Source organism: Gorilla gorilla, chromosome 13, assembly GCF_029281585.2.
Source record: "Gorilla gorilla gorilla isolate KB3781 chromosome 13, NHGRI_mGorGor1-v2.1_pri, whole genome shotgun sequence".
Classification (NCBI taxonomy): Eukaryota; Metazoa; Chordata; class Mammalia; order Primates; family Hominidae; genus Gorilla; species Gorilla gorilla.
Genome location: NC_073237.2, coordinates 29,356,366 through 29,370,632, shown reverse-complemented (window position 1 = coordinate 29,370,632; position 14,267 = coordinate 29,356,366). Strand labels below are relative to the sequence as shown.

At 41.6% G+C, this 14,267-nt stretch overlaps 1 protein-coding gene across 1 annotated transcript; it reads left to right on the top strand.

Moving 5' to 3' along the window:
* The first annotated feature begins 12,736 nt into the window (after positions 1–12,736).
* On the top strand, positions 12,737–13,946 carry LOC101145465 (annexin A2-like). Its single transcript, XM_055351703.2, is given in 1 exon segment — positions 12,737–13,946. A coding segment is annotated over 1 exon segment (1,020 nt). The 5' UTR covers positions 12,737–12,802; the 3' UTR covers positions 13,823–13,946.
* The last annotated feature ends 321 nt before the right edge of the window (positions 13,947–14,267 follow it).

Below are 14,267 nucleotides of genomic sequence, written 5' to 3'. Positions count from 1 at the left end.
CAGGGCTTGGCATTTGCTCTTCCCTCTGCCTTGAATTGCTACCCCTGATACCCAAATGATGGTCTCTCTTCTGTTCCAATCTCTGCTGAAATGTCACCTTGTCAATGATGTCTCCCCAGATCACTTGTAGTGATCATCCATTAGGAACAGTGTTGACACCCACCCCCAAACCACCACCCCCTATTAACTTCCTGCCCCATTTCTCTTGCAGCCCTCATTATCATTCAGCATGCCAAATACATTACTTATTTGTGTATTTCTCTCCTTCATTGCTAGATTGTAAGTTTGATGAGGGCGGGATTTTTTTCCACTTTGTCACTGCTTTATCTCAATGACTCTTACAGAGTAAGCACACAGTAAATGCCTGTCAAAAGAACGATTGAATTGCATGAGGACAAAGAAACTTTTATTTTACTGTCATAATGCCATGACTTCCTCCAAATCTCCATGTGTATCTCTATGCCAGCTTTTTTCTGCCTCTACTTAATTTTCTCCAAGACCTTCCCTGGAAATATCTGTATGCTTAGGAATTTTTAGTAGTAAAGAGTGGAGTAACAGCTAAAAATAAAATAAGTTATGAAATATACCTAGCAGCCATGAAACCTCAACTTATAAAATGCAGAGAAGGCCAGATTTGTTACATTCTCACCTGTTGGGGGTGGCTGAGGAGTTGGTCTTTGTGTGGCCTAAATCAGAACTTGGATGGCAAAACTGACTAGCTCAAATCTCAGGCTAGTGAAATCTGCAGGAAGAATGGGTAAGGCTTGTGAAAAACGTACCAAACTACAGAAGCAGGGAAGCCAGCGGAAAGAGATTTTTGATTAAAGAATGCAATAGAATGCTGAGGCCTCTAGAAGAGGCAGGAGTGAATCTCCTAGGGAAATTAAGACATTAATAACAGCTGTCTATGTGGGATATTTGGAAAAATAGTGCACACATAGGCCCATGGAAGGTGTATGTCCAAAGACCATAAGCATTTACATTAGAGTGATTAACAAAGATCTTCCTCTGTGCAGAGCCATTCTTCAAAGATTGGGAGAGGTGGCCATTTAATCCAAATTGCAGTTTTCAACAAAAACTTACAAAGCATACAGGAAATGGGAAAACATGAATAGCCCATTCAAAGCAAGAAAATGAATATCCAGACTCATCTTTGAAAAAACACAGGTCTCAGACTTACTAAATTAAGATTTCAAAACAGCTGTCTTAAATATGCTTAAAGGGCTAAAGGAAAACACAGACAAGGAAATAAAGGAAATCAAGAAAACAATATATAAACAAATAACAATATCAACAAAGAGATTGGAATTGTAAAGAGAACCAAATAGAAATTCTGGAGCTGAAAAATAGAGTAATCTAACAGAAAAATTGACTAGAAGGATACAAAAGCAGACTTGAAAAGGCAGAAGAAGGAATTAGCAAACTTGAAGATAAGTCCATTGAAACTATCAAGTTAAGGAGCAAAAGAAAAGAGTGAGAAAAAGTAAACAGAGCCTAAAAGACACCATGCACCAAACACATATACATTATTGAAATCTCCAGACAAAAGAGAAAAGGGCAGAAAAATTATTTGAAGACGTAGTGGCCAAAAACTTCCCAAGTTGGAGGAAAGATGTAAATATACAAATCCAAAAAGTTCTGTGAATCCATGTTGGTTAAACCCAAAGTTACCCATAGTACATTCATGCATAATTATGTAGCATTTGAAGATAAAAATTTTTGAATGCCTTTTATAATAGCATCCAAATACATAGGGATACATTTAACAAAAGTGTGTAAGAAGACTATAATGAAAACTAAAACTTCGCAGAGAAAAATAAAACTACTGTTAATAGATGACTTCTTTCCAAATATATCTATAGATGCAATGGAATACCATTCCAAATCCTAGTTGGTTTTTAAAAATAGAAACTAACAAGCTAATTTTAAAATATATATGAAAATTCAACCTAGAATATATAAAATATATATGGAAAAACAACCTAGAATAGCCCAAAGAATTTTGAAAATGAAGAAATTTAGACACGTTACACTACCTGACTTCAAGATTTAAGATAAAGTCACAGTCTTCAAGATTATAATGTACTGGTGAAGACAACACAATAAATCAATGAAAAAGATTCCAGGAATAAACCCACACATATATGGTCAAATAATTTGTTCCACAAAAACCCAAAAGCAATTCAACAGGAAAAGAAAACAATTTTTTTCAAAAAATGATGTGGAAACAACTAGATATCCATATGAGGGGGAAACAAACCTCAACCCTTACTTCACACCCTATATAAAAATTATTCCAAAGGGATCATAAGCCTACTCATAAATAAAGTAAAACTAGAAAGCTTTTAGAAGAAAAACTAGGAGGGAGGAGCCAAGATGGCCGAATAGGAACAGCTCCGGTCTACAGCTCCCAGCGTGAGCGACGCAGAAGACGGGTGATTTCTGCATTTCCATCTGAGGTACCGGGTTCATCTCACTAGGGAGTGCCAGACAGTGGGCGCAGGCCAGTGGGTGCGCGCACCGTGCGCGAGCCGAAGCAGGGCGAGGCATTGCCTCACCTGGGAAGCGCAAGGGGTCAGGGAGTTCCCTTTCCGAGTCAAAGAAAGGGGTGACGGACGCACCTGGAAAATCGGGTCACTCCCACCCGAATATTGCGCTTTTCAGACCGGCTTAAAAAACGGCGCACCACGAGACTATATCCCACACCTGGCTCGGAGGGTCCTACGCCCACGGAATCTCGCTGATTGCTAGCGCAGCAGTCTGAGATCAAACTGCAAGGCGGCAGTGAGGCTGGGGGAGGGGCGCCCGCCATTGCCCAGGCTTGCTTAGGTAAACAAAGCAGCCGGGAAGCTCAAACTGGGTGGAGCCCACCACAGCTCAAGGCGGCTTGCCTGCCTCTGTAGGCTCCACCTCTGGGGGCAGGGCACAGACAAACAAAAAGACAGCAGTAACCTCTGCAGACTTAAATGTCCCTGTCTGACAGCTTGGAAGAGAGCAGTGGTTCTCCCAGCACGCAGCTGTAGATCCGAGAACGGGCAGACTGCCTCCTCAAGTGGGTCCCTGACCCCTGACCCCCGAGCAGCCTAACTGGGAGGCACCCCCTAGCAGGGGCACACTGACACCTCACACCGCAGGGTATTCCAACAGACCTGCAGCTGAGGGTCCTGTCTGTTAGAAGGAAAACTAACAAACAGAAAGGACATCCACACCGAAAACCCATCTGTACATCACCATCATCAAAGACCAAAAGTAGATAAAACCACAAAGATGGGGAAAAAACAGAACAGAAAAACTGGAAACTCTAAAACGCAGAGCACCTCTCCTCCTCCAAAGGAACGCAGTTCCTCACCAGCAACGGAACAAAGCTGGATGGAGAATGATTTTGACGAGCTCAGAGAAGAAGGCTTCAGACGATCAAATTACTCTGAGCTACGGGAGGACATTCAAACCAAAGGCAAAGAAGTTGAAAACTTTGAAAAAAATTTAGAAGAATGTATAACTAGAATAACCAATACAGAGAAGTGCTTAAAGGAGCTGATGGAGCTGAAAACCAAGGCTCGAGAACTACGTGAAGAATGCAGAAGCCTCAGGAGCCGATGCGATCAACTGGAAGAAAGGGTATCAGCAATGGAAGATGAAATGAATGAAATGAAGTGAGAAGGGAAGTCTAGAGAAAAAAGAATAAAAAGAAATGAGCAAAGCCTCCAAGAAATATGGGACTATGTGAAAAGACCAAATCTACGTCTGATTGGTGTACCTGAAAGTGATGCGGAGAATGGAACCAAGTTGGAAAACACTCTGCAGGATATTATCCAGGAGAACTTCCCCAATCTAGCAAGGCAGGCCAACATTCAGATTCAGGAAATACAGAGAACGCCACAAAGATACTCCTCGAGAAGAGCAACTCCAAGACACATAATTGTCAGATTCACCAAAGTTGAAATGAAGGAAAAAATGTTAAGGGCAGCCAGAGAGAAAGGTCGGGTTACCCTCAAAGGGAAGCCCATCAGACTAACAGCGGATTTCTCGGCAGAAACCCTACAAGCCAGAAGAGAGTGGGGGCCAATATTCAACATTCTTAAAGAAAAGAATTTTTAACCCAGAATTTCATATCCAGCCAAACTAAGCTTCATAAGTGAAGGAGGAATAAAATACTTTACAGACAAGCAAATGCTGAGAGATTTTGTCACCACCAGGCCTGCCTTACAAGAGCTCCTGAAGGAAGCGCTAAACATGGAAAGGAACAACCGGTACCAGCCGCTGCAAAATCATGCCAAAATGTAAAGACCATAGAGACTAGGAAGAAACTGCATCAACTAATGAGCAAAATCACCAGCTAACATCATAATGACAGGATCAAATTCACACATAACAATATTAACTTTAAATGTAAATGGACTAAATTCTCCAATTAAAAGACACAGACTGGCAAGTTGGATAAAGAGTCAAGACCCATCAGTGTGCTGTATTCAGGAAACCCATCTCACGTGCAGAGACACACATAGGCTCAAAATAAAAGGATGGAGGAAGATCTACCAAGCAAATGGAAAACAAAAAAAGGCAGGGGTTGCAATCCTAGTCTCTGATAAAACAGACTTTAAACCAACAAAGATCAAAAGAGACAAAGAAGGCCATTACATAATGGTAAAGGGATCAACTCAACAAGAGGAGCTAACTATCCTAAATATATATGCACCCAATACAGGAGCACCCAGATTCATAAAGCAAGTCCTGAGTGACCTACAAAGAGACTTAGACTCCCACACATTAATAATGGGAGACTTTAACACCCCACTGTCAACATTAGACAGATCAACGAGACAGAAAGTCAACAAGGATACCCAGGAATTGAACTCAGCGCTGCACCAAGCGGACCTAATAGACATCTACAGAACTCTCCACCCCAAATCAACAGAATATACATTTTTTTCAGCACCACACCACACCTATTCCAAAATTGACCACATAGTTGGAAGTAAAGCTCTCCTCAGCAAATGTAAAAGAACAGAAATTATAACAAACTATCTCTCAGACCACAGTGCAATCAAACTAGAACTCAGGATTAAAAATCTCACTCGAAGCCGCTCAACTACATGGAAACTGAACAACCTGCTCCTGAATGACTACTGGGTACATAACGAAATGAAGGCAGAAATAAAGATGTTCTTTGAAACCAACGAGAACAAAGACACAACATACCAGAATCTCTGGGATGCATTCAAAGCAGTGTGTAGGGGGAAATTTATGGCACTAAATGCTCACAAGAGAAAGCAGGAAAGATCCAAAATTGACACCCTAACATTACAATTAAAAGAACTAGAAAAGCAAGAGCAAACACATTCAAAAGCTAGCAGAAGGCAAGAAATAACTAAAATCAGAGCAGAACTGAAGGAAATAGAGACACAAAAAACCCTTCAAAAAATCAATGAATCCAGGAGCTGGTTTTTTGAAAGGATCAACAAAATTGATAGACCGCTAGCAAGACTAATAAAAAAAGAGAGAAGAATCAAATAGACACAATAAAAAATGATAAAGGGGATATCACCACCGATCCCACAGAAATACAAACTACCATCAGAGAATACTACAAACACCTCTACGCAAATAAACTAGAAAATCTAGAAGAAATGGATACATTCCTCAACACATACACTCTCCCAAGACTAAACCAGGAAGAAGTTGAATCTCTGAATAGACCAATAACAGGAGCTGAAATTGTGGCAATAATCAATAGTTTACCAACCAAAAAGAGTCCAGGACCAGATGGATTCACAGCCGAATTCTACCAGAGGTACAAGGAGGAGCTGGTACCATTCCTTCTGAAACTATTCCAATCAATAGAAAAAGAGGGAATCCTCCCTAACTCATTTTATGAGGCCAGCATCATTCTGATACCAAAGCCGGGCAGAGACACAACCAAAAAAGAGAATTTTAGACCAATATCCTTGATGAACATTGATGCAAAAATCCTCAATAAAATACTGGCAAACCGAATCCAGCAGCACATCAAAAAGCTTATCCACCATGATCAAGTGGGCTTCATCCCTGGGATGCAAGGCTGGTTCAATATACGCAAATCAATAAATGTAATCCAGCATATAAACAGAGCCAAAGACAAAAACCACATGATTATCTCAATAGATGCAGAAAAAGCCTTTGACAAAATTCAACAACCCTTCATGCTAAAAACTCTCAATAAATTAGGTATTGATGGGACATATCTCAAAATAATAAGAGCTATCTATGACAAACCCACAGCCAATATCATACTGAATGGGCAAAAACTGGAAGCATTCCCTTTGAAAACTGGCACAAGACAGGGATGCCCTCTCTCACCGCTCCTATTCAACATAGTGTTGGATGTTCTGGCCAGGGCAATCAGGTAGGAGAAGGAAATAAAGGGTATTCAATTAGGAAAAGAGGAAGTCAAATTGTCCCTGTTTGCAGACAACATGATTGTTTATCTAGAAAACCCCATTGTCTCAGCCCAAAATCTCCTTAAGCTGATAAGCAACTTCAGCAAAGTCTCAGGATACAAAATCAATGTACAAAAATCACAAGCATTCTTATACACCAACAACAGACAAACAGAGAGCCAAATCATGAGTGAACTCCCATTCACAATTGCTTCAAAGAGAATAAAATACCTAGGAATCCAACTTACAAGGGATGTGAAGGACCTCTTCAAGGAGAACTACAAACCAGTGCTCAATGAAATAAAAGAGGATACAAACAAATGGAAGAACATTCCATGCTCATGGGTAGGAAGAATCAATATCGTGAAAATGGCCATACTGCCCAAGGTCATTTACAGATTCAATGCCATCCCCATCAAGCTACCAATGACTTTCTTCACAGAATTGGAAAAAACTACTTTAAAGTTCATATGGAACCAAAAAAGAGCCCGCATCGCCAAGTCAATCCTAAGCCAAAAGAACAAAGCTGGAGGCATCACACTACCTGACTTCAAACTATACTACAAGGCTACAGTAACCAAAACAGCATGGTACTGGTACCAAAACAGAGATATAGATCAATGGAACAGAACAGAGCCCTCAGAAATAACGCCGCATACCTACAACTATCTGATCTTTGACAAACCTGAGAAAAACAAGCAATGGGGAAAGGATTCCCTATTTAATAAATGGTGCTGGGAAAACTGGCTAGCCATATGTAGAAAGCTGAAACTGGGTCCCTTCCTTACACCTTATACAAAAATCAATTCAAGATGGATTAAAGATTTAAACGTTAGACCTAAAACCATAAAAACCCTAGAAGAAAACCTAGGTATTACCATTCAGGACATAGGCGTGGGCAAGGACTTCATGTCCAAAACACCAAAAGCAATGGCAACAAAAGACAAAATTGACAAATGGGATCTAATTAAACTAAAGAGCTTCTGCACAGCAAAAGAAACTACCATCAGAGTGAACAGGCAACCTACAACATGGGAGAAAATTTTCACAACCTACTCATCTGACAAAGGGCTAATATCCAGAATCTACAATGAACTCAAACAAATTTACAAGAAAAAAACAAACAACCCCATCAAAAAGTGGGCGAAGGACATGAACAGACACTTCTCAAAAGAAGACATTTATGCAGCCAAAAAACACATGAAAAAATGCTCATCATCACTGGCCATCAGAGAAATGCAAATCAAAACCACTATGAGATATCATCTCACACCAGTTAGAATGGCAATCATTAAAAAGTCAGGAAACAACAGGTGCTGGAGAGGATGTGGAGAAATAGGAACACTTTTACACTGTTGGTGGGACTGTAAACTAGTTCAACCATTGTGGAAGTCAGTGTGGCGATTCCTCAGGGATCTAGAACTGGAAATACCATTTGACCCAGCCATCCCATTACTGGGTATATACCCAAAGGACTATAAATCATGCTGCTATAAAGACACATGCACATGTATGTTTATTGCGGCACTATTCACAATAGCAAAGACTTGGAACCAACCCAAATGTCCAACGATGATAGACTGGATTAAGAAAATGTGGCACATATACACCATGGAATACTATGCAGCCATAAAAAATGATGAGTTCATGTCCTTTGTAGGGACATGGATGAAATTGGAAACCATCATTCTCAGTAAACTATCACAAGAACAAAAAACCAAACACCGCATATTCTCACTCATAGGTGGGAATTGAACAATGAGATCACATGGACACAGGAAGGGGAATATCACACTCTGGGGACTGTTGTGGGGTGGGGGGAGGGGGGAGGGATAGCATTGGGAGATATACCTAATGCTAGATGATGAGTTAGTGGGTGCAGCGCACCAGCATGGCACATGTATACATATGTAACTAACCTGCACAATGTGCACATGTACCCTAAAACTTAAAGTATAATAATAATAAAAAAAGAAAAGAAAAAAAAAGTGTTTTTAACAGCACCAAACACTAGAAAAACATGGCACCAACCCACATATGCACTGAAAAGAGTGAATGAATAAACTGTGGCATATTCATATGAGTCAAAATGAATGAACTATAGTGAAGCGCAAGGTTATAGGTGAATCTTAGCAATATAATAGCAAATGTAAAACCTAAGTCTAATGAGATGATGCAAAGCATAACGTGCTTTTCATAAAACTAAAAACAAGTCAAGAAAGTAATTTTCAGGACTAAAATATATTAGATCAAATTATATTGAAAAGAAAGCAAAGACCAGTTGTATGCTGCAGCCTACCTTATCAGCTCATGGGAGCTGACTGTATACATCTTTCCCAACTCCAGTTTTAGTGACATCATTTTGTTAGCTTGAAACTGGCCATAGTGAGGGTATTTACACTACAGAAATCAGCAAACACAACAAATTACGCTTTGCTTTATTTTCCTCCAGAGAGTTAGTTGTCAACCCTTTACCAACACACTACTGGCAGGGAATAATAATGACCCAAGTTCAGGATTTTTATAAGGCTGGGGCATGGCAGGAGATAGAATGAGAGAGAACTACACAGCTATACATTTAAATATTCTAAAGGTCTATCTTGCATAATGTTGAGGAGGAGATATTTTACAAGTTCCTATTATGTTTTTAAATAAATAAATAACTATTCATTGACAAGAAAGGCCTGTGTGTTATGAACCACAGGTTAAGATAAATAAAATAGTATGCATATAGAATCAAAAAGAAGAGAAAATAAAACAAATAAATGAATAGATTAGAGTTCTTACAAGAAAAGGATTAAGAACATTTTATAGTCAAAACCAGGAGTGAAATAGCAGTGGGTCACCTGCTACCATCCTCATATAGACATCGGCTGCTGAACTAATCACAGCGGACAACCTACCACCCAACAGACCTGGACCCTTGTCAACCCCTTTGCAGCAGAGAGCAGGGGTTTAGACACTAAGGGTGAACGTGAAAGCATGGAGATGACGCCTGGCCCCTGACCAAGGTGGAACTGCCTGGAATAAGATGGGAGCAAATTCCGCAGTGGACACGCTGCTGCTTTTCATCTCCACTATGACCACGTGCTGCTGGTGGTTAAATACCCCACCTGGGTTCAGTCACCTCAGACTGTGCCATTGTCACTGAACTCAAGGACCCATTTTAGTTGTAGCCTTTTACTCTGTTAGTGTTTTCAGCCTGGAGAACAGAGCTAGTAAAATTCTTTTAAAATATTCCACTGCTTCACTAGTGGCATGGAAAAGACAAGAGCTTTTAAGGCTCTGGCATGAAATAGGGAGACAGTGGTTACATTCCTATTTCATGCAGTCACTATTTCCCTCTACATTAAGCTGAGGAGTGTAGTGTTTCAGTGACATTTAGCATGGAACAGTGCTGGGTTCAGACCTGCCTTTCCCAAACAAGCTGACTTGTCAGGACACAGCCCACTGCCTACCTACGTTACCTTAGGAAAGAAGACAACAGCGTTGAACAGCATTCAGTCCAAATTTGTGTTCTGTCTTCCCTGGACAAGTACCAACAAAATGAAATCCTATCACATTTCCTATAAATTTTGAATGCCATAAACTTTTCATGAGCAATTCTTTTTGGAGTGTTGGACTTTCTGTTCTGATTTTATATTCTACTCTTTGGGCTTTGTTGTATTTGAAATCAAGTTCACCTTTCAGAGGCAGTGATGGGTGAGGTAAGAGACAGACTCTTACATCCTCCTCCCCAACACACACACACACACACACACACACACACACAAAGGCACTGTGTTTCCCAGTAATGGAGAAGCCATGGGGAGAATTTCAGAGGTTTTTTTTGAGACGGAGTCTCGCTGTGTCGCCCAGGCTGGAGTGCAGTGGCATCTCAGCTCACTGCAAGCTCCGCCTCCCAGGTTCACACCATTCTCCTGCCTCAGCATCCTGAGTAGCTGGGACTACAGGTGCTCGCCACCACGCCCGGCTAATTTTCTGTATTTTTAGTAGAGACGGGGTTTCACTGTGTTAGCCAGGATGGTCTCGATCTCCTGACCTTGTGATCTGCCCGCCTCAGCCTCCCAAAGTGCTGGGATTACAGGCGTGAGCCACCGCACCCGGCCAATTTCAGAGGTTTTGAGGGAGCTAGGGTTTTCTAATTCTTCTATATCCTTGGATATCTCCATTCTTAATGTCAAAAATAATCTCTGGGGCTGGTTCCAGGAGTCTCAACCCATTTGCTACAGTACATGTGCCATCTCAGGTGTCCAAAGGTGAATATTTGATTAGCTACTTCACAACTTCATACCCCTGCTGCTGTTTTTCCATTCTGGAATGTGGAAAGCAGTGTGACTCCTATTAACTGACCAGTAGTCAATTTCAACTACCCATAAATATGTGAGTGTCTTGTATCTGTAATCTCCTATCTGGTGCCATTTTTGGAAATCAGTTAAGACTCTTTTATCCTAAAAAAATGAACTATGTTGCATTTCTGGAAAGTAATTATTGATGAAATACTCCCTGGAGAGTCTGAAGCCCCTGATATTGTATATTTAATGGTTATCCTCCTTTTAATAAAAGGTATGGGAAGAAATTTTAAATATTATTCCTAAATACCTTACATCGAGATGAGCTAGAGTTAATTAAGTGGGACGAGGGATAATGAATTCAAGGGCATTTAAGAAAGATTAAAGAACCAATGCAAAATGTTTTAATCAGGAAAGAAATTGGTGTGTTTAATGACAGAAAAGAAGTCAGCAGCATGGCAGGAGCAGTTGGGGGAGGTCAGTGAGTACAGGGCAAACTTGAAGAAGGCAGGAAGGCATCAGACCACTCAGAACCTTACTGGTCAAGGTAAATGATACAGAATTCAACATAAAGCTTAATAGGAGACACTGAGGTTTTCAACATTTGACTTCTGTAGTAATCAGATTCGTGGCTGTGTATCTGTGTATTTAATCACCCTGGTCACAAAGTGAAGAAATAATGGACTGTGCAGGGAAGACAAAATGTTACCTCTTCCCTCTTAGGGTTTTTCGGCTGGGCCTGAGAACGGAACAGATTAACAGGAGGAAAGCATACACATGTATTTAATATAAGTTTTACATCACATGAAAGTCCCCATAATTAAAGGAAGACCTGAATATGCAGTTAGAGTTCAACACTCATATACTGAGTTGGGCAACGAGTCATACATTGTGGAAAGGTGAAAAAGTAAAGGGGCTTGGGCTAGGGTTGCTGGTTGAATGGCAAAGTGACTAGGAAGGTGAGGGTTAGTTTAACAAGCTTTTTTGGTATAGATTCCTTGGCCTCAACATCATCCCCTCCTACCCTTCATGTTAAGAATGTTCTTTCTTTCTGGTATAGATAAGACATCTTTTATATGGGAGGCTTATTCCGTTTTTCAAGAAGAAAATGGGAAGGGTCAGAGTACTCCTCTTATACCTGCTATTGTCTTTAATGACTCTAGTTCAAAATAATCCTTATGCCAAAGTGGCATATTTTGGGTGGAGGGTTGGGGGCTTATGCTGCCACCCTCCAGCAGTGTGGACAGAGTTGATGCGGAGAAAAAAGTTAGCTCAGGCAAGCAGTAGTTTAGCTCGGATAATGATGATGGTGTTAGAAATATGGGGAAAATGAGACGTTTAAAAGGAAGAAAATCAAAGGACTTGGCAATTGATTAGACATGAGCAGCAATATGCAGGGGGTGGGGGGTGGTGATTAAGAGACTGCCACAGACAGGCAAATAAGGAGGACCAAGTGGGAAGAAGATCAAGATTTACTTTGAGATTGGGGGTGCCTTTGGGACAGTAATCTAAACAAGAATATGCAGGGAGCAGTTGGATGTACAAGTCATGGACTCAGAAAATGGATCTGGATAAGAAGTACACCTTTGGGACACTTAGCATCACTGGAAGAATGAAAGTGCCTCCAATCCCTTGATATAGAGTTTACAATGAAAAAAGCAGAGAACATAGGATAGAGATTTAGGCAGCACACCTGCCTTGGGGGACTATAAAAGGTTGAGGGAGGCAAAATGCACTGATAAACCACCATCGGCATTAGACTAATGGCTGAGTAATTGTGTAAGTAATTGCTGGTAACAATGCTGTGGAGTATGTGCCTGGTACCACACCAAGTGCTGCTTTTTTCTTAATTCCGCTCTGATACTTGGGATGCCTCCCTGCTGCCTCGCTGCGGGGCGGGCCACTCCCCACTCAGGCAGGCCGAGGCAGAGCTCAGCGGGCATCGGATGAATTCGCCCCTTTGACCACTAGAGGGTAATGTGGATCTTTCTATAAAATATCTGCTGCTCATCAAGTGCGGACTCAAGAGCTTCACCTGTGTTCAGCATTTGGGGACGCTCTCAGCTCTCGGCACACGGCCCAGCTTCCTTCAAAATGTCTAGTGTTCACGAAATCCTGTGCAAGCTCAGCTTGGAGGGTGATCACTCTACACCCCCAAGTGCATATGGGTCTGTCAAAGCCTACACTAACTTTGATGCTGAGCGGGATGCTTTGAACATTGAAACAGCCATCAAGACCAAAGGTGTGGATGAGGTCACCATTGTCAACATTTTGACCAACCGCGGCAATGCACAGAGACAGGATATTGCCTTCGCCTACCAGAAAAGGACCAAAAAGGAACTTGCATCAGCACTGAAGTCAGCCTTATCTGGCCACCTGGAGACGGTGATTTTGGGCCTATTGAAGACACCTGCTCAGTATGACGCTTCTGAGCTAAAAGCTTCCATGAAGGGGCTAGGAACCTACGAGGACTCTCTCATTGAGATCATCTGCTCCAGAACCAACCAGGAGCTGCAGGAAATTAACAGAGTCTACAAGGAAACGTACAAGACTGATCTGGAGAAGGACATTATTTCGGACACATCTGGTGACTTCCGCAAGCTGATGGTTGCCCTGGCAAAGGGTAGAAGAGCAGAGGATGGCTCTGTCATTGATTATGAACTGATTGACCAAGATGCCCAGGATCTCTATGACGCTGGAGTGAAGAGGAAAGGAACTGATGTTCCCAAGTGAATCAGCATCATGACCGAGCGGAGCGTGCCCCACCTCCAGAAAGTATTTGATAGGTACAAGAGTTACAGCCCTTATGACATGTTGGAAGGCATCAGGAAAGAGGTTAAAGGAGACCTGGAAAATGCTTTCCTGAACCTGGTCCAGTGCATTCAGAACAAGCCCCTGTATTTTGCTGATCGGCTGTACGACTCCATGAAGGGCAAGGGGACGCGAGATAAGGTTCTGATCAGAATCATGGTCTCCCGCAGTGAAGTGGACATGTTGAAAATTAGGTCTGAATTCAAGAGAAAGTACGGCAAGTCCCTGTACTATTACATCCAGCAAGACACTAAGGGCGACTACCAGAAAGCGCTGCTGTACCTGTGTGGTGGAGACGACTGAAGCCCGACACGGCCTGAGCGTCCAGAAATGGTGCTCACCATGCTTCCAGCTAACAGGTCTAGAAAACCAGCTTGCGAATAACAGTCCCTGTGGCCGTCCCTGTGAGGGTGACGTTAGCATTGCCCCCAACCTCATTTTAGTTGCCTAAGCATTACCTGGCCTTCCTGTCTAGTCTCTCCTGTAAGCCAAAGAAATGAACATTCCAAGGAGTTGGAAGTGAAGTCTATGATGTGAAACACTTTGCCTCCTGTGTACTGTGTCATAAACAGATGAATAAGCTGAATTTGTACTTTAGAAACATAAAAAAAAAAAAGAGCTTCACCTGGTATTTCAGATGAGATGCTTAGGTACTGATTGACCAAAAAAATTGCAGATATCCTGTAAGCCAATTGCTTTTTAAAATGGCAGAATCTCATCTTAACATTTTGTAATACCCTTAGCGTTT